At 40.1% G+C, this 22043-nt stretch overlaps 1 protein-coding gene across 6 annotated transcripts in view; it reads right to left on the bottom strand.

Annotated features, from left to right (window-relative positions):
* gfra1a (gdnf family receptor alpha 1a) overlaps nt 1–22043 on the bottom strand; it is a 108192-nt gene that overhangs the window by 17004 nt on the left and 69145 nt on the right. For all 6 annotated transcript variants that reach the window (XM_046065167.1, XM_046065166.1, XM_046065164.1 and 3 more), the window contains 4 exons: nt 11128–11306; nt 10119–10291; nt 7526–7635; nt 5608–5742 (listed from right to left, as the gene is read on the bottom strand). In XM_046065167.1, coding sequence (XP_045921123.1) covers nt 5608–5742; nt 7526–7635; nt 10119–10291; nt 11128–11306 — 597 coding nt within the window. The remainder of the gene's footprint in view (nt 1–5607; nt 5743–7525; nt 7636–10118; nt 10292–11127; nt 11307–22043) is intronic.

Here is a 22043-nt window from a genome sequence, read left to right as displayed (position 1 = left end):
GAGATATATCAGGGGGGTTCTCAGGTTGTGTTCGGCATCTCAGCAGGTCAGAATTACCCCCAGTGTCCTCAATAGCTTAACTTCTCATTGCATGTCTGACAGATATCCATTAGCATACAGTGGATTTCTTGGAGAAGTATTTTTTGACAGCTGAACCAGTCGCCTGTTAAGGACAAGGGTCTGGATATTAGTGTGCATGTAAATATATTGGTGTGAGTGGACTGACTTGTGCCTGGATAAACTTAAACACATGTTCAGTGTTATTGTACGTAGCATGGTCTCACCCTCCTCTCCTCTTTCTGTTCATTCCCCCTGTGGAAGCAGCTTCTGCTTAACCTTAACCTAGAAAGAACCTTTGAGTTAGTTCCACGCTGCACATTTAATAAATGTGACTATTAATCTTGAACTAAGTAGAACCGGAGACTCCATCACTTCATCTCCTTGTTGAAGACCAGACATCCCGAAAGATGGAAAGACTTTCTCTCTGTCTCGTAATGACAAACAAACATTTTTTTTTTGGGAAAATCTGTGATGATGAAATGCATGTTTACATTTTATTTAGTGAGTTCAATTCATGTATTTTGTTTCAATGTTTATATTGTATATGTAAGCAAGAGTAAGCACATACTGTATGTATCTGATTAGGGCATCCCATTTAAAAGGACAAGCCGTGGCTGTGAGCTAAACCGGCTTTTAGAACAAATCTGTACTTTTCTGCAAACTAATGCTGTCTGATTTTGTTTCTCAACATACTTGTTTAACATTTTCCAAGTCTTGAAAACTAAGTTCTGTATAAAAAAGCTGTAAGCTTCATATCTGAGATGCAATAATCAGCAAAAAAAAAGTAATTTTAATTGTCAATATCCTGCAGCCCTGATATGTGCGACTTTTCTCATGAGTGTGCATGTGCACATTTAATTTTTGCTTATGTGTGAGAGCATGTGATTGTGTAGCTGCTAGCTTTGTGTCGAGACAGCAGAAGGCTGATTAGCATATTGTAAGTGTTGATGGGCTTCTCTGTCTCCTCACCTAAGGCCTAATTACATTCACAGCACAGTGACCGTGTGTGAAAAACAGTTTGCATCTCAAATGAAGCCTCAGGATGTCTGACGTGCATGTGTGCTTAGTTGATTCCTGTTTTATAGATATAAAATACGATATAAAATATTGTTTCTACCTCACACCTGTCTGACACTTCTGTTTATACAATCATTGTCCTTTCTGTTATTCTCAGTCAACTGAATGAGCAAAACAAACTACAAACAAATTCTCTCTAAAAACATGTCCAAATATACGCCATATGCATTTTTATTTTCAGTTTGTATACAAGCTTGTATGTCCAGCTTTGCAAGATAGCAAATTAGCTTGCAGTTACTTGGTCTCATGATTTAAAGTGAAAGTGGAAACCTTTTTGTATGCTCAAACTCAAACATTGATGATGATGATGATGACTGATGATGTTTTGTTGTGACTGAAATGCCATCAGTACACCCGCTAACATGAACACATAGTATTTGCAACGCCACCTGGACAGGTGCAACATGACAAAGCTGTCAACATTTAGCAGAGTATGGAGGGTATCTTCAAATAAAGAATCTGTAACACAATCCATACAGACGTGAAAGTGCTTTCAGGCAGAGCTCTAATCCTTGAGCGTATTTGAATAATAAACCATAAAACCTACATAGATCTTATGCCTTTACTCAATAGATTCAATGAAGAGTAAAGGTCACCTCTGCAACTGTTTACTGTTTACTCGGGATAATTAAAAATAATCCACAGCCACTGTAGACCGAACAAATAAACTGTGATATGCAAGATACGATATACAGCGTAGTGAGGCTGTACTTTCCCTAATTACACTTAATTTTCTATACTAATGAGATCCCTCACTAACACTAACCTTAACCCAATGCCAAAGCTGCAGTTTATTCTAATATTAACCACCAAACCTAGACACCAGAACAGGTATTTACAAATATATTAGAAATGAACTACTTTTGCTATTGGAGCTTAAGCACCTCTGGTAATGCTGTGTTAGCTGTTAAAATCCTGAAACATTCCATAAATCTGAGAAAGACTTAGCGTGTGTTCTGAAATTAGGCCCACCTGGCCTTTAAAATGCAATCAGAGAGGATCGAAAGACAAACAAAATTAAAGGGAAGGAGCATGCTAAAATTCTTGAGGTCGTATAAAAGTGTCTCATTAATGTGCAGCTGACTTGATGGTGTCCTGCGAGCTGCTGCTTCTACAGCCAATCACTTGTTCCGGGAACGGCTGATAAACACACCTAACCTAAAACCATAACAGTTGAGTATCACCTTGTAACAACAAACCGTTACTGCCCTTATTCCAAACCCATAAAGCAAGTCTTAACCCTCAAACAGCCCTTTTAAATAAGCGATGACCAGACCAAACGTCCTCAGCTTCAAGGTCTTAAACTTAAATTGATCCTAAAAGATTAAAAAAAAAAGAAAAACAGAGTACACATATAGACATTTTAAAGCACTACACCTAACATTCATTTAACCTTCACATATGAAAACATCACAGTGCATTTGAACAAACACGATATTATCTTCTCACTGTAGCAGATATTTGTATAAGCACTATGAGTTTGCCTCTCACAGTCTACATTACCGCTTTACTTTACATGTACGAGGTTTGCTGTAATACTATAATTATGACCATGTTGGATGGTGTGACCTTTGCATATTCAGTACATGTTTTGCAAATGGGGAGGAATGGTACAGGAAAGGCTTTCATTACATTAAAGCTCCAGTGTTTGTCTTTAATATTAAAGCACCAAACCTGGGGGTGGGGAGAAGAACGTATTTTTTCCTGTAACACTGCTTTTTTTAATTTGAATTACTTGGAATTTTTTCAAGCACTCAAAACAGTAGGGGAAAACACTTTTTGCTTGACTTCTTCTTAACCAACAGGTATATGACATAAGACATGACCGTTGATAAGTAGCAAGCATGCGAGTAGACATTGCTTCATTTTAAGGGGCTGAGAGCTGAAAAGTTTGGGAACTATGTGTTAAGGGATGCTTATATATTATATATATTTATATATGTGTGTCACAGAAATAAGTAAAGAAGAACATTCATCCCAGGCAATTATCTTCCGTCCCTAAACAATAAAACATCTATAGAGCAGTACAAGAACAGAAAGTCCTCTCTCTCTCTAAGTCTTCCCATATTCTCTCTTTCTGTCTATTCTCTTTCTTTCCCTCTTGGAGTTTCTCTCTAGTCATGACCCTGTAGCCGACGTGTGTCAGGATCTTCAGAGTTGTCAGTTCCTGTTACTGCTGAGCAAACTTAATGAGAGCAGAAAGCGGGAGGGCATGAAAGGAGGGAGATGGAGACAGGGAGATGGGATGAGTAGGAAGAAGTTAGGTGAAATATGAGTAGGAGAATAAGTAAAAGGAGGGGGTTGTAATTGTCAAATAAGTAGTAAAGGAAGATTGAGCAAGCATACAGAGTCTAAAAATGAAAATACAGAGGAGGGGCATTCCTCCACTTTGCCCTTCACTTGGCTCCCTACAGTAAAAGCAAATAATATATATATCTAGAGAGAGAGAGAGCTTGATTTAACCCACATTAACCCCCTTTGAGCTTGCAAATTTCACACTGACACACTTGGACAGCATGTATAGTACACATCTCACACATACACTCACTGAGAAATACACAACGATATGCACACACACACACACACACACAGGCTGTGGCAGTGCTCATTATCTTTGGCAGACCAACCTTGTTAACCCTGACTGGTAAAAAGACAACAGAGCACAGAAAACAAGAGGGAGGGAGGGGCAGAAAAAAAAAACAGATAAGAGAAGAAGAGAAGACAAATGAGAGAGCGAAAGAGAGAAGAGTTGGTGAAAATGAGGCTGCATCTTGCTCGTGTTTTCTCATCTGGCAACTGTCATCAAGGGCCCCACTTTGCTCGTGTAGAGCTCAACCACAAGCAGCAACACAACCCCCCGGCCCCTTTTTGTGACTATGGCTCATTATTTTAAATTCACACCATTTTCTAGGTCGTTCACCTACTTAAGAACACATTGACCCGCTGACTGCTTGATACAGATGTCTTGCACTTGATTGCTTCATCAATTTAATACCTAATTGAGTCCTAAACGAGGCAGCTGCGTACATTGGCAGCGTAAAGTGTGTAAATGTAGAGATAGTGGTCAATTTGTGATGCTCTATGAATGTATGATATGATGTGGTGTTAACAGGAGTCACTGGGGAGCTTTGTAGTTCCCCTTGCTATGAAATTTTCCATCTTCTAGTATGTCTATTCTTATGAGAATTTTGTTCACCCTTAGGTTTCCATTTACATGTGTGAATAGGTGATCTTTAACCATTAGCATATTAAGATTTTGTTTTACTTCCACTGGGACTGGTGTTCAATCATTTTATCAAACCTGAATCCAAAATCAAATCCCCTTATTAATTCCAAATCCCCTCGATTATTGAACATTTTTAGGTTCAACATTGTGAGTCACTTAAGTTTCAAGTTAAGATAACTTGAAACTGAGCGACATCTTATCTGTCATAACCAATGGAAGTGTCAATTAAGCACCGGCTGAAAATAACAGTTCCACAACCTGCGGGTTTTGTGCATTATAATTTGGTTTTGCAAATAAAAAGAGCGGGAAGATATAAAAGATTTCGTAAGAGATGCGGTTGCTTCATTGCTTAGCAAATCCAGCTTTTTTTCTCAACCTGAAACCGGATCTGGAATCGAACTGGCCATTGACAACCACGCTTTGTAATTTAGCCTGAGACAATGGTGCACTTTCACATGGCAACCCAGATGCAATCATAGCCAATTAACTATTTATTTATATAACGTATTCATCTCATTCTATCCCACAGATCTTGTGAAGGATTTTATTCAAACAAAGGTCCGAAATCTCCATCCAATCAAGTAGCCTACTAGATTTCATCAACCATCCTTCAAGCGTATGTGATTACAATTATTCATTCAGCTTAAGTGTCCTTGAGCGAGATACTCTATATATGACCCTGTGTCCTGACCTCCGTACAGGAATCAATGACGAATCAAATTACACTTAAACTGTGTGGTGGTGGATGGAATACAATAAATCTGGCTATTATCTCCACAGCTTAGTAGGAATGCCCTGCAACTTATTAATCTTGGCTGGTAATAGGTATGTTTATATATATGTGTGTGTGTGTGTGTGTGTTACTTAAAGATGTAATGAAAAGAGGGCTGCATGAAAAGGCTGCTTTCTGTCAAAGATCTGGAGCAGGAGATCTGCTACAGCTTTTGGGCACACAAACGAACACAGACACATCCACACAATATAACTGGTTGCTCTATAATGTGGAAGGATAACAATGCAAGCATGGCAATGGGATATATTTGGTTAGAAGGAGAGACCGAGAGGAGGAGAGACAAGAAAAGAGGATAAGAGAACAAAACAGGAAATAGACCAGCAGAGCAGAGTGGGTGAAAACAGAAAATAAGACAGAAGTCAGAAAAGGAGATAAAGTACAATAGAAAAAGAGTGGAAGGAAATAGAATAAGAAACAGCTGGTCAGACAGCTGAGCAGAGGTACAACTTACGGAGGCAGGTGTTCTCTGTGAAAAACTCTGTGAACTTGTCACACTCGTCCTTGTTGTTGCCACTGTTGCTGCAGTCGCAGTAGGGAGAGACGCTGATTTTGGGAGAGCGCAGGTAGTTGGGAGTCATCACGGTACCTGCCGCAGGTAGATGGAATGATTTGTCATTCATGCATTCATCAGTCTTTGTTTTAGTCAGAAATTTGATCCATTAACAAGGATTCTCTGTGAATTGTTATTGTCAAGAACCCCAATAGGCTGCTGACTGTCAAGAAAAAAAATATATATATTTAAACCTTTTAAGACTCAGTTATCATACTTCTTCTGTGTTAAATGATGAATGCTATAACAACCAAGTCAAATCATTGTTACATTTATTTCTCTTTCTCTCCTCCCCATGTACAGGAGTAACGCAGTGTGGTGGAGTTTCTGCAGGAAGCAGAATGCAGAGAAGCCAGAGTGAAGAATAGGCTCTCTCTCTGCGAGGGAAAGTAAATAGCTTCAGTCAGTGATTTCTCACTCCACCAATGGATTGTTCCCTTGTGCTGGCTGCGCTCCAAAACGGGCCTTTTTGTTTTGCAGTAGGCAGAATGAATTGGCGCTGTGTGGACAGTGTGTGTATGTGAGGTCTGGTTTAGTGACTTGTGAGGACCGATTCTTGACACCACACTGTTGTGGTGAGGACATAATGGGTTTTGAGGACAGTTTGGCATGTCCACATAGTGACTGAGACTGGGGTTAAAACAGGAGTTAGATTAAAGGAAATACAACTTGGGTCTTAATTTCATAGTTGTGTCCACCATTTCTATCAGTTATAACATTGTACTCACCAAGTAAATTGCTAAGATCTTCAAAAAATGGTCACCTCGTTTGGTCCAGTTTTAAACCGAACCGAAATTACAGTCTAACCTTTGACCAAAGAAAAGAGGTGCTCTCCCTGAAACCATAGTTTCTAGCGTGAAATTTGTTTTTGGGATGGTTCGGACTTTGGGACCAATTACATTTAGTCATTTAGTCAGAACAAGAAGTTCTTTAGTGGACTGCAATGTGAAACCAAAACTAACCAGATCAAATGTAAACAATTTTACCAAAAAACACGAGCAGTAACCTCCGGGTTAGACAAACTTATTAGGAAAAGAAAATGTCAAATGCTAAAAATATGACCTAAAATGTTGGTTGTAAACATTCATTACAGTTTACAGACCTACTTCCTGCTTCAACTTTGACTGTACTTGCCATAATTGTGGACATAGTCAAGACATAGACATAGACAGTTTTACAAGTCAATGAGGGATCATTTCAACAGAGCACTCAATTTATGTTTTACCTCCAAATAAAGTAGTTTAAATTATCGTGATAAACTGTTGGTTTGTTTAAAACTTGTCAGATTTTCTGACTGCACGTGTTTGTAGTCAAACTTGTAGTGATGTTGCCAAATCTCAGCAATTACTTTGGTAAAAAAATTGGTAGTACAATTTTAGGGTAGGCTTTGTGTGTCTCAGCAGTAGCTGAATTTCTTTCATTCCAAGCTGACAAATCTTTTTTAACACACGTTGATGGTACACCTGAAGAAATAGGGTTACTAACCTAACATACTTTTATTCAGATGAGCTAGCTTCTGATTTTACCTCCAATAAAGTGGTTTAAATAATCTGTTTGTATATTTACAACTTGCCTGATCATCTGACTGCTCGTGTTTCTTGCCCCATCAAACATGTGTTCCCAGACTTCAGAACTTTGGTTAGGGCAGTTTTATCATAACCAATTGAAACAAAACAATGAAAAAAAGTTTTTAAAGTGTTTAAAACAGAATTATCCTTTAAGTACACCATCAAAGTAAAATAACAACAATCCACAGAGACCTGGAGTAAATACCGAGACAAGGCTGACCAATAACAATCAAGTGTACACAGGAACTCACCAATCAGACCCGAGTATGAAAGGAGGCAGTCTGCGTAGTTCTCCTTCAGACAGCCTGACAGCGAGCGAGGCTCCGGCTGGCAGTTGACAAAGAAGTCCGCAAGTCGTGACCTACAGCACACACAGATCCAAAAATATTTCAGGGCCAGACATGATTACACCTCCAATAGATTTTACATGACCAATTCAGATGGCCAATGTGACTGGAATGTGCAACAAAATGCCTGGTCCAAATGAGTGTACGCTGGAAGTCATTTCTCTCTATGCAATTAGCCTTCTTAATGGCTGCCTTCATTGGAGTAGGATGACCCTCTTGCGTATGCTGTGGCTGGTTTATATCCTGGAATGAATGAGGCTAAAGGCAATTCTCCACCAAGTCTGTTCTGTTTCATTTACTGCGTTCATAAATGTTTGTTTACACTTTTGGCACAGGTGCAGTGGCATGTGAAATTGAAATGGAGTTTGGATTCCCAAGGAATTCACCATTTGAAGTTAGATTAAATATGATATACTAGCACTAGACACAAAGCAAAACCTTCTAATGTCACTTCTGGACTGTAACATCTTTATGTGTTGCTTGTGTTGCATGCTTGCAGTTTTGGCCATAATTTCTTTTTGTACTGGTAACATTTCAACCAGAATATTTATTGCTGAGATTTTCTTTTAACTGGTCCGCAACTGAAAAGGTCAGATGATCACAGGCTGTAAAACAAACACCTAGTTTAGTCCATGTGTGCATCAAGAACAACCGCAAAAAATTACAGGCGGAAATGGGCGTGGCCTATATCACGAGATGCAGCTAGATTCAAGTTAGAATATAAGGTTTGTGCAACGTACTATATGGGAGTTATGGGCCAAAACATGTTTAATTTAATTATAGCATTTTTTGTGGCAAGTGTGTGCAGTGTGCAGCAGTCTATAGCACCCTTGTAAATTTCACTCACATAATGTTTACCGTTTAGGCTGCAGTATTACTTTTACCGATGAAAAAAAAAAAATCTAACTGAATTCAATAGCACCACTGGTACTAGGATCCACGCTGCTTTGCATCCAAAAAATAAATATGGACTTTAGCTTGAAGTAAATAACCTTTCAATCATGAAGACAATACCACTTCGTCCAGAGGTATCTGGGGGAGGTTTTCTCTAAACAAAATCACATTACCATTCAGTGTTTCTCACCAGAAAGTCATTGAAATATCTTTTACCTTGACAAATGTGTTGAATACATTTAGTTCCTGATAAAAGTCTTGCAAAGGTAAACTTTTAAATATATGTTTATTGTTTACTTTCATCTTCTTTTTACAGGCACATTTCTTGGAACAGTGTGAAACTGTGTGAAACGGGGACCTGCTCATAAAAACTTTGCTCCATAGCACCACAAGTGGTTAAACTTTCCACAAACACAATTTAGAAACAAAGTTTCTGAAGGAGAGCAGATTTCTGTGTTTATTTGAATGAGAGTTACAACCTGCTACCAGGAAATAGTTGCAAGCATGTACTAAAACACACATACTTTATGCACTCACAGTGAGATCTATCTAATCCCACCAATCTGCTGCAGAGCAGAGCAGTGCAGTGCGTAGTGAGAGATGTCAACAGCAGCCAGTATACTACACCTGACATATGGTGAGGGAGCTTGTGGAAATGCATGGCTTTAATCTATCTGTGCCAACTGACAAATGGACTGGGAGGAAGCCTCGCTGCAGTGAGACCTGTTCAGCGCTGAGCGTATGTCTGACGGATAGAAAGCACCATGGAAGGAAAACAGACAGAGATGGAAGGAAGGACAGACTATAATTTTGTCATGCTGCTTACTGTTAAGTAGAGACAGAAAGAGAGACGGGAGAGGGAGGGAAACCTGAGGCTACAGTCCAAATGGAGCTCATTTAAGATGCCTAATGCTTCAATTTAATCCCAGAGAACCACAAGACTGCTGGCTGTAGCCTCAAGAGACTGCATAACACACACACACACACACACACACACACACACACACTCTCCAATGAGGGTGAGGTCAGATGTCCATCACTGGATTACTCTTTTACGTGTGTGTGTGTGTTTGTGTGTGAATCTGAGACTCTGAGCCGTGAAGGCAGACAATTTATTTTTGCTGGTTTTGGTGAGATTAGTAAGGTTAAATTTAGAGTAAGTCACCAGGAAATCAATATAAGTAAATCTGCTCTAGCCAACAAGCACAATTAACACAATTCTACATGGTGCACACAATAGAGTTTTCAACCAGCACTGTGCACTTGCATGATTTTGATTTTTCAATGCATTGCGTTGCCAGATAAAAAAGATTTTTCCCACACAACCCTGCATTTTTTGGCTGGAGACTATGTTTTTATGAACGATCCTGATACGTGATAAAATGAATGGCTTTCTGTGCGTAGATGCACGTCAACACAGGGAAACAGGACAGTGTTTTGACACGTTTCATAGGCTACATACTATATTACCCTTTAACTTGTGTGTGTATTAGCTGGTTTCTTACAGACATTAGGGTAAAGGTGTCCATCACAAACCAAGGGGTACCCGGTTCACATCTGCCCGGGGACCTTAGATACATTTTGAAGGCCTGCTGCTTCCTACCTGCAGATGTAGTTGGTCTTGCAGGAGGCCTGCAGTTCGAGACAGTTGGGTCTCTGTTTTTCTTCGTACGAGCAGACGGGAACGATGGTCTGACGCCTGCGTTCAGAACATGCTGTCTGGTCACTAAGTGGGCATGAGCAGAACAGCATGCCATAGCTGTGCTTCGGAGGAACCTGCGTGGCACAAGAATCACAGCACAACACTGAGTGTAGAAGAGAAACAAGACTTTTGTTGTTTTGTTCATATTCTTTGTGTCAAATGTTGCATTTTCCGCCCTTTCAAGGTAACGTCTTTCGTTGATGTTCTTTTCATTTGTTGATTACCCAGAGTGGCTATTGCTGCTCATGCTAACTAGCCATTTCCTCGTTTTAATCCAAACAAACCGATCCTGTGGTTGTTGAAAATATAAAACGTGTCACTTCCTGTGAGTTGCAGGACTTTTCAAGTGTAATGAAAGTTCCCTCAAAGTTTAACATTGATAATCCAGTAAAACCAAAGACCCACCAAATATTGAGGTATAGGCATGTATTACAGTCGAAAACAGAAAAGCGTTTACTGCAAATGTTTATGAAAATATTTTTCTGAAACAATAGGGAGAATTTTATAGAGAAGAATGTCAATGTAGTTTTATCTCCAGCACAAATGAAACTCAAAGCTTAAGGCTGTTCACACAGAGAGTTCTCTGTTGTAATTACAGTGTTTCACATAATTTTTTTACAATACAGCACAGATAGCAAAAACATCTTTTGTGTTTGATGACTGAATCAATGTCAAAGCTTAGTGCTGGAAGAGAAAACCCCGAACAAAAAAGGCCCACATGATTATTTATTGTGATTTTGACAACCCCTCTAACTTATCCACTTCAAAATTTCTTCCTTTTGAAGCAGGTCCTTTGTGGTGGACATTCAGCTTTTATCAGATTTCAGTCATTTGGAAAACCTCCAATGTGTATGCTTTTGAGTATTTCTTTTCTTCCTTTTTTGATAAGCTCGTGTCAGAAGTGCCTTGCCTTGTCAAAGAACTGCCGCAGGGCCTTGTGGCACTTCCTCTTGTTGCAGACTTCAGCGGTGGAGACGCGGCTGGTGCAGGGGCTGATGTAGGCAGAGCGGTACTTCTTACACGTGTCATTCAGGTTGCAGGCCTTGGCAGCGTTCAGACAGTTATTCTCTCTGGCCACTGCAGGCTCACCTAAAGACGAAAAGAGGAGAGGAGAGGGGAGAAAGAATAGTGACAGGAAAGAGGGATGAGAATAGAAGAAAAAAAGAGAACGATGACTGCTTAATTTACTGTTTCATCAAAAACAAATCCTGAATGAGCAGGAAGAAATAGATTTTTACAATAAGAAAAGATATAACCATATTTAATCTGCTTGAAAAACAGAAGGACTGACAACTACAGCTATACCAGATAGATTGTGACCGAACAGTTTAGCCAACTCTCTTGGCCTTTCTCAGCAGATGTGGTTTGAATTTCCCCTTGCAGGATTACTAAAGTATGTTTTCTTCTCAGATTTCATTGAAAAGGTTTATTTCATGTGACCTAAGCATGGAATTTTGGTTATGTGGCATTACAACTGAACCATCTACATGACAACTGAGCAAAATCCATCCAAGAAAGAAGCCAGTTTGAATAGATTTCTTTGTGAAACTAATCATGTGTTCCCTGGGCCTAACCTTTCACCAAATTTCAATGTCAACTTTCTGGGATACCCTGATGAACAGATACATTGGTCCAACCATGGCCTGATTAACCAGTTAGAGGTCTTAGGGCAACTTTTTGTAGGAAAAGTACCTTATGAGCACAATAAAAATTCAAATAGAGTTAAAATGACAAATTTTGACACATAAGACTCGGCCATAAGATTAGCCAACACTGCAGGATATTGTCCTTTAGTGACAGATATTCCATGACATATTTGCAGTGAATCAAAACGATTGATTGAACAATGAACACGAGGCTTTTGAGACCCCTTTAGGTCTGGATCCCTGGGGCTGTTGCCTGTTTTGCCTAGTTGATAATCACGCTTACAGATCATATCACCACAAAACAAAATCAATTGAACTCCATAGAAGAAAAAAAAAGAGAGCAAGTGAAGGAGGCACAGAGACAGCTGCATAATAATGTGTTCTCAAAACTAGTAGATAACCCTAACAACAAATTCTGTCTGCATCTGAGCCGGCTGATATGAATGTTTGTTTTGTATTCTGCGTGTGTGTATGTGCGTGTGTGTTTATGCTTACTAAGAACACAAAAAACCCATTTGCTGTTGTCTCACTTCCTGAATCAAACAGTGGCCCTCGTCAACATGGCCCTGCTGGCTAACCAGGCATGTGTCTATGTGTGTATACAGTTTGTGTGTTTATGTGTAGAGTTCCTGTAGTAATCAAAGTCTCCAGTGCAGTGCCTTCCTCGTTTGTTAGCCCGCGCTAATTGCCAGTGTTGTCCTTGATCCGCTATCAATTAACATTTTCATTGACGTCTATCCCTCCTGCTTTTTTTTTGTGCGAAAATGGAGCAACAACAGCATTTTTTTACCCTCTAACGAGCACCAATTAAATAGGGCGAAGGCCTGCATGACAAACGTACAGAAGCAGTGAGGGGGCACTCAGCAAAGGCAAACAGAAGGAGCGCTGTAAGCAAGTCAACAAACCAACCGGCTGATGGCAAATGGTGTTAATAAGATTCAACAGATCAAGGGGAGGGAGGAGTGAGATTAAAAGAGACGTAGAAACACGATGGGGGGAATGAGTTGATGGTCCGGTGATGTATTAACTGGTGGCAGGGAGGATGCTGCATGCTCTACTAGAAAGGGAGAGATCCTTAAGATAAAGCTTTCCAAAACCTCCAGCGGCCTTTGTCGGTTTATAGACTCATTTTTGCACACACCTCTTGAGCGAAAATGTTTTAGTTTTGTGCATTCAAAAGGGCTCTCTCTGTGATAATTGATATGTGATAATTTAATATAATGTAACTATTGGGATATAGTGTATTTGCAAAAAGCAACATATGGTATAAATTATGTGCAATGAAAAAATATTTTTGATGTTTGTTTTTGAACGACAATATCATCAATATCATGGTCTTTCCCATGATATTACAATTATTACTTTAAACCAGGATTTAGTGATAATTGACACAGAACTGTGGGTATTTAAGTTTAAATTTGTGAATGAGTCATGTAGAAATATTTGTATTTGATCCTCTTCTTTTCAGCATATCCTCCTTCAGCCCAGTTTTGATTACATTAAATCTGAATGGTTAACATCTTTATAGACACACACTGTGTTACAGACTGCATGCAGTGGCAGGAAAGCCAAACCCGTCACAAGCAGCCTTTTTGGTGTGTTTTGTTGGTGTAAGACACAGGACGACTCAATGTCCTGTTAAATGGTGTTAGTGTTCTGATATTTATACTTCGCTGCAGCTGATATGAAACATATCTTGCCTATTACGTCATAAAGCAGCCAGAAATAAGGTAATTTTGTGCAGCAAACAACATAGTTATGTGTGTAGCGTAAAAGAAAAACTGTTTTAAAAGGCTCATAGCTAAGATACTTTCTTTTTTAGGCAGAAGTTTAGGGCAAGTTGTAGCCAGAGTACTATCAAGCACACGCCGCAGCAACATTGTGTAACAAGATATAGCTTTGCATTTGAAGGCTGTTCAAACTACCTTATTTAGATATATTTCTTTTTTTCAGCACATATATGGCAACCTGGAATCTATTAAAGTCCTTGTAACCAGTTTAAAAGACGAGAAAGAGACTTGAAGAATATTTCACTTCAAAAATGTTAAAGTGCACTGAAGCAACAAAAAAGTAAAAAGTGACTTGTGTTACTGTATGAGGAAGTTCTTTAGTCTATTTTCCAGTTAGCCTTTTAGTGCAGAGAAGCTGGCTGTTGCGATAATTTTTTTTAGAATTTCTATATATATATTATGGTAACTTATTCATGACTCTTTATTTTTTAGAGTTGGTCTTATTGTTCTACCGCAGATAATATCTGTTGTTGTTCCATAGTCTAAAACCACAGTCTTTCTTCCGTTTAGAGACTAAACCATATATCCATATTCTGACTCCTTTCATTCAGAACCAGCATCAACGTTTTCAGCAATTTGACCTACAGGAGCTCGTCTGTTGGATCGAACCACAAAGACCAGCCTCTCCCCTCACCACGTGCATCACCTGTTCACCGTTTTCCCTCTCTTGATAAGTGCTGACCATCTGGCCATCTAGCCATCACAATTTGGCCAAAGTAACGAGAGCAGTGTTCACTTCACCTGTCAGTGGTCATAATGTTATGGCTGATTGGTCTATATAATAGTAGTACACTGTCAGCATCTCCTAAATAATAATGATGTTGCATACTTTATAGAAACGCTTGCCTTCTGGTCTTTGCGTGACAAACAGCCAGAGCACCACTACTTTAGCGTCGACCCTCAGGACACATTAGTATCTTCACTGTCAGTGTGTATGTGGGTGTGTTGCTTTAGCCATTTCTCTTCTCCAACAGCAGCATGCAGGGAGTCCCTACACACACACACACACACACACACACACACACACACACACACACACACAAAAACATGCATACAGTTTATTGTCTATACCCTACTGCGCCCCTAGTGTCAGCAAATCTGTCTGCTGAACTCCCCTTGCACTCCTGGCAGATGGTAATGTCTCTCAAACACACAAAACCATACACACATACATTGACACACACACACACACTGCGTGCTCTGACAGGACCCACACAGGATTGGGGCCGGGGCCATCTGGAGGCCTGGTAGGGGGAACGAGGCCCCCCCAGTGGCTCATGTTTCCGATTCAGCCTCAAATTGATTATCATGTCGCCTGTTTCCTCCAGTCCCGCTGACCCCCCAACCGCCACCCCCACCTAATTTCAATTACCATGGGATGCCACAGGGTCGAATCCTGACCTCACCCGCCTCTGTACCACCCAGCACCGCTCCATGAGTCTCTCTCCTCATCGTCTCTCGATTTTTCTTCCCGCTCCTTCTCTGAATCCTCCGAACTTCCTTCTCACACGGTCCCCCTTTTCTCTCTGCTCCTCTTTCATGTCTTTATCCATGCAGTTCTGGATGTATTCCAGTCATTATCTCCCTTCCTCTTTCTCCATCATCATTATCCATCTCTTAACTCCTCTCTTGTGGCTCCCATCTCTCTTCTTTCTTCCTGTGTCTTTCCTCCCCTCTGCCATCTGTCCTTTATTTTTCTTTGGAGCAAAGTGGAGCCGTTTAATGGCCTCCAGTAGCTTTTCATGCCTGTTCGAAACTCCCATCGACTCCCATCTCCCATGCGTGTCAACATCCATAGAATCAACATTTGAGGTGTACGTTTGCTTAGGTTTAAGGGAGGTTTTTCTTTGTCCTCTGTGTCCTCCTCCCAAAATGCTCCCACTGTACACCCAAAATTTGGATTTGGTTGAAATAATGGTCATCGATTTGGGTACATCAATATCCACATCAAATTGATGCGGCCATGCTAACTTGTCCTTGCCATGAGCCGTACTATTATTATAGTATGTAACTGTCCTTGTTATAGCACTCCGGCAGAACACATTACTGCACTTCATCCAGCCAACTGAGGGTCAGTGAGGGGTTTAAGCGGGAGTACTTGAAAGGTATGTTTGTTTCCACTACTCATGGCTCTGCAGCAGTGGAAACAGTCAGTGGCTGCCTGCTGTGCCACTGGGTGACTGACTATAATTCACAGCTTCTTTGTTTGCTAAGTACAATAAATGTGCAGGGATTTGTTGCGGTGGCATGGCTGCAGGGGGTTACAGAACAAACACGCTGACACCCAGGGGCAACTAGACATCATATACAGTGAAAGGGAATGGTTTAAGACACACTGCATATATAGCTACATAAATGGCTAGTAATTAGCATTCAGTTATCCAGGCTGTGCTCTCAAACTGCAGCTGCACAGGCGATATGGTAAGTGTGGCATGGTCAGTAATAATCTAGTCTGTCATCAAGCACAAAGTCCTGTGGTTTTAGCTTCTCAAATATAATAAGTAGTAGCTTTTATCTGTTTTACATATATTAAATGTAAATTAAATATTTTTTTGGCTTTGGACTGTTGAACTTTGAATAAACCCACTTAAATCATGGGAACCTCTGATTGGCATTTTGCAGCCCTAAACAAATATTATTATTGACATATACTATATATAGTATATATTTAAATACTACATAAATATTAAATTGTATACAAAATGGGTTTCCCTCTATAAACTAATATTTGAATTTGGGAAAACTTTTACTACCAGAAAAATATTCCCAAATACATTATTTGTATGTAATTTCAATTACATGTTCTATTACCCAAAAATGCGGGCTATATTTGCATGGTTACGGTCTGTTATTTGTCAAAGGTCTTGTTTCGAAAATGTCGCATTAACTTCTCATTCCCCCTTAGAACTTTCATAAATTGTAAACTACATTTGTCCTGTTCTACAGATGTCTTGATTATTCATTGTGTAAATTACTTTCATCGGACCTCCTTCCCACTTTGAGAAATTACAGCACAGTCAGATTCAATAGAAAAATCTAACATAATAAACGAGGCCTGGGGTCTCTTCTCTGCGAATCTGCTCCCTCTCTGTTGATTATCAGTGGTGAGTTACACTGTCATCCACTTTAATGGGCTCCACGCTTGAAAGTGCAAGACAAGCAGAAATGGAGAGAGTTGTGGAGAAGTGAAGAGAGAGCCTCAAGGTTTACTCATCTTCATTTGCTTCCCCCTTTCTTTTCTTTCTAAACTCTCCACCTCGTTCTTTCTTTCAATGCTTTTCTGATTCTGTCGGCTTTCTTTCCCTCACTTTCTCTCTCTTTTTGTGCGGTTAATAATCTCTCTCTTCCTCCAAACACTGTCCCAGTGCAATAAAGCCACATGGCACTTGGTGCAGCAAATATCATAACTCACAGTTCCTAGTAATTGATCCCTGTAGTGCAACAGTCTATTTCTCGCTTTCCCTTTCTTTTCCAACCTTCCATCTATATGTCTTCCTCTTCCATCACCTCTCTCCATCTCTACCAACATTTTCCCTCCAATTCCATTGAATTTATTGACCTTTATTGGCACACAGTACAATAAAAATGTGCCAAAACCAATTACTTCTGTGTGTCCCGTTAGCTACTTGTTTCAGTCTCCTGACATCAGATTCCTTACTTCTCCCTCCACCAACAAATCCCTTCACCTCATTCCATCCTTCCTGTTTCACTAACATTTCAAGCCAGGTCTTGCCAGAAGTGCTTACCTGAATACATAACTTGCTTTCGGTACCTCATCAGCCCTTCCAATTTCATACATGAAACTTATTTTCTTGCCTGAAATTTCACTTTTGATCCAAATTGCCCGTCCTCAAACCTGGGATTATGAGCACTGGAACTGATGGAGGAGTGGAAATACAACCCTTCGGCAAAACCTCTGTGTGTTACCAAAGAAGTTTCCCTCCTCTCAGCTTTATGTTGCCCCTCTATCCCATCCCAAACGTATTCCCTGTCAAACCCCTCCGGTCTACCTTATCATGTATCAATATCATAAGGTCTCAGCTTTTTCGCCTCTAATAGTTGAGTGGTTACCTTCAATACTTCTAGAGCTAGATGCACCGTCTCTGGCTTGAATCCCAGTGCTGCTCTCAGAAAATTATTAATGTCAGATAGACTGAATTTGGTACTGCTCAAAGTACCCACACACACACACACACACACACACAGACACGTCATCATCCGCTTTTGACAATTCAGAATGCATGACTGGGCCCCATTGCAATTAACTACTGAGCTAGCAATCACTATAACTTGCAAGTTAACCCACTAACAAGAACTAACTAGCTAACTGGTAGCTTTTTACACCTGCCACATGTGCTTCATTGAGGTGTTTTTTAATTGGACAGGGCAGCTCAACCAACAATGTCTGATTGATTGGACTCCAGGTTGGCTGACTCCAATTACCTTTTGGATAAGTCATAGCCTAGGGGTTCATCTACTTTGTCCACCCTGCACTGTGACTGTTTGCACAGTGTGTTCAATAAAAAACATAGAAACATATGATTGTTTGTGTGGCATTAAGCAGACTGTGTTTGTCTTTTGTTGTGACTTAGATGAAGATCAGATCACATTTTATGACCAATTTAGGCAGAAATCCAAGTAACTCCATATACTTTTTCCTGTGACTGTGTAATTTGGGACAAGCTTAGAAGACCAGAAGTAAACTTAGCTTGCTTGCTCGTTAGCTAGTTATTTTACTCGCTAGTGTGCTCTGGGGATTTTGAGCAACCCAGCTGATGTCAAATTGCAACAGACGTGAGTTCATGTATGCTGTGTTTGAACCAGATGTACTGTGGCACATTCAACAGACCAAAACAGAGACAAAGAAAAAACTTGAGAAAGAAAAGGGAGAGAAGAGTAGGAGGAAGAGAGGGAGGGAACCGCCTTGGCTCTTCACAGTGATGAATCTCCAGCGAGGCCTGTTTCATTACCCGTCTGCCAGTGTTGAGATCAGCCGGTAAGAGCAGGCCCTGTGGGGCTGCTGCAGAAATATATGGCTCTTTAATAATCTCCACAAACGCATTCCAGTACAGTATTGCACACACAGTATTACACCGCCCCCACACTGCACCCCGGCCGTCCGAGGCCTGGTCCCTGCACACCATATATACTCCTACATCAGGTCCTCTGACTTCCAGTCTGTGCCCACAAGTTACCTGCAGCAAACACAAACCATTTTCTTTTCATGTACAGAACTAATACTCCTCAGAAGTTCTGTCTTGTGTGGGTGTACAGGGAAAGTCATCCCTTAAAGTCGTACGTGCCACAGAAAGAAAATCCATTCAATCATGAGTTGGCAATTTTAATATCAGCAGAAAGTGTCTAAAGTTGAAAGCGTCTAAAGTTGAAGTTTGAGGAATATGGTTGTTTTTATTTATATGTGATGCTCACACCAACTTACAGATGCATCTCCCTCAACACCATCACCAAGAAAAAAGGAGGCAAAACCTGTTGCTAAAGTGTCGACAGATGCTGCAAACTTCACTGTTGGATCCGTAAGTTCTGCCTCTCATATTAGGCTTCATTATTATTATGATACTCAATAAAGAATCAAACAGTCCAATATTCAAAAAGTCACATCGCCACATTTGAGGATCACAACTGTACCATCAACAATGGGTTTACAATGTCTGCAGAGGGGTCAGGTGCTGGTTTGTTCCAGTGTAGAATTATCTGTTATCTGTTTGTGCTCTACGTATACATTCTCCTCTATATCTGAATTATATCCTAATTGCACTTTGGCATATATTCTATTATTCAGTCATAAATGTGCAGGGATTTGTTGTGGTGGCATGGCTGCAGGGGGTTACAGAACAAACAAGCAGACACCCAGGGGCAACTAGACATCATATAAAGTGAAAGGGAACCGTTTAAGACACACTGCATATATAGCTACATAAATGGCTAGTAATTAACATTTAGCATTCAGTTATCTAGGCTGTGGCATGCTAAGTAATAATGTAACAAAGCTTATTTGGCAGTCTATCATCAAGTACAAAATCCTGTGGTTTTAGCTTTTCAAATATAATAAGTAGCTTTTATCTTTGGACTGTTGAACTTTGAATAAACCCACTTAAATCATGGGAACTTGGGACTGGCATTTTGGAGCCCTAAACAAATATTATTATTGACATATACAATATATTTAAATCCTACATAAACATTTAGCAGTCGGCAGCAGAGAGAGAGAACACAGAGACTGTCACTGTTGAGTCTTAATGAAGAGATCACCTAGATTACCATCAGTCAGGTTTCATAACTAACTGCACACTCTTTTTAACCTTCCAGCCTGACAGAACTATGTTAACCGAAATTATAAATAGTTTCATCATTTACTGGATCTGTTTCTGAGAATTCAGAAGGATATTTGAATCAGACACAGAGGATACACTCAAAGATAACATGTACTTGAATGATGGGACAGCTGAGCGGCTTCAGACACAACCAGATCTGATTAAGTGCCCTGGAGCAAGACACTGAATTCCTAAGAGCTCTTCAGACACAATGTTTAATCTGTGTCATAGTATTTAATTAATCATGACTCAATCAAGTACCATGGATTTTATTTAATGTAGCACAATCCAGTGTGCTGATCATTCTTCCTGATTTTGTAACATAAGCGTGTCTCCCTCAGGAACTTTATCTGTCTTTGACAAGTTGCATGCGGTTGTTGTGTTTTTTTTCTCATCTGCTAGCTGTCAATCATATCTCCCAGCTTCTGTCACTCTTCGTGTGTGGACAGGAATTGACTATGGCTGGTAGGGTCAAAGGGTACGTCAGAGCGAAGACATATTAGAATTTTGAATGCTGAGCTCATAGCTGGGTTATTTTTTTCATTTCTAGCAAATAACTTCCCCCTATATATCTGAACTGTATCTTAATTGCCGTTAAGCCCATATTCTATCATCTGTGCCACTTCAGTCACGAGGAGTACAATGTTTTAACAGCAATGCCTCTTTCCTGAAACACTGTCATGGTTATTTTGGACATTACCAGATCTCACTGATAACAGTGTTCATTGGAAACGATTTTCCACAGATGGTTACAATTTTCCACAGATGGTAAAACAAAAAGGTGTAAACTGTTCATGCTGAGCTCTGTGGATTATCCAAAACAACCAGGCAACCTTTTTTTAAATACTTTAGTTAACACATAAACTATCTGCATTGCTGGATATCACATTTTATTTTATTTTTTTTTTTTACCAGGAAGTCTCGTTGAGATCAAAAATCTCTTTTACAAGAGAGACCTGGCCAAAGTAGCAGTCATACATAAACACAGCATATTAAAATGCCACATACAATCATGACAAAATTCACAAAAACAACACAAAAAACCCATCTATTCAAACACAACGGCCTCTCAAGAAAAACAACCACATGTCTCCTTCACCACGTTCTTTATGATGCTCTTAAATTTATCAGTTGATATACAGTATACATTCTAGTTTAATATCTTTTTGCAAATTATTCCACGCCCAGAGTGCATAGTATGAAAATGCAGTTTTCCTCAGATCTGTCAAAACCCCGGGTACACTAAAAAGCAATCACTTGGAGGAGCATAGCTTGTAACTAGCAGAATTCGGACAGAGAAGGGTACAGAGGTAAGCTGGAAGTTTACCTAGCATGTGTAAATTTGGATTGTGGTTGAACTAATCCTTTAAAAATGACAATTAGAATTGTTTTAATGCTATCAGACTACGCAATATTGTTGTCTTTTCAGTGGGTCATTGTGTCAGATAAGCCAATCATAAGAATTGTAATTATTTCATGGAAGAACACTTTGCGGCATTTTATCAACGTGACCAAATGTGTCACAGAAGTTTTCACATTAAGTGAAAGACGGTTGGAAGATTGTGAAGCATCCCGGATGCATCGTCCGTGGCTCTTTGCTCTCACTTCCTGAAAGCTAATGCATCATCTCTCGAGCTTACCCCTGATGCAACATTCATATCTGGACAATACCCGTCGTAGCCATTTTCTTCTGTTTAATATATCCAGCCATTCTGTCTACACCATCTCCTACCAGTGTTCCCCGGCTTAAATCGGCTGTCCCTGCTCCCCAGCCTCCAATATCTCGCAGCCCTTCTGCGTAGACCGTCCCCCACCTGTAGTCCCCTTCTGAACATCAAACAGTCCACTGTGGAGATGGATGTGGACATCTAACAACTGGATAGCCTGTTTACTCCTGTGTGAGTACAAGTTGCGGCACAAACACATGGCGCATAATTGTATTCAGCAGCTCACCTCCAAGTCTGTCAGATTGATTTACAATAGTGGCAGCGATGTGCCAATGAATTTGTTACGCAGCCGGGAGCGGAGTGGAGCTGGGGGGGGAGTTATTGTTGGTCC

The sequence above is a fragment of the Micropterus dolomieu genome, linkage group LG12 (genome assembly GCF_021292245.1).
Source record: "Micropterus dolomieu isolate WLL.071019.BEF.003 ecotype Adirondacks linkage group LG12, ASM2129224v1, whole genome shotgun sequence".
Classification (NCBI taxonomy): Eukaryota; Metazoa; Chordata; class Actinopteri; order Centrarchiformes; family Centrarchidae; genus Micropterus; species Micropterus dolomieu.
This window is presented reverse-complemented; position numbering and strand designations above follow the sequence as displayed.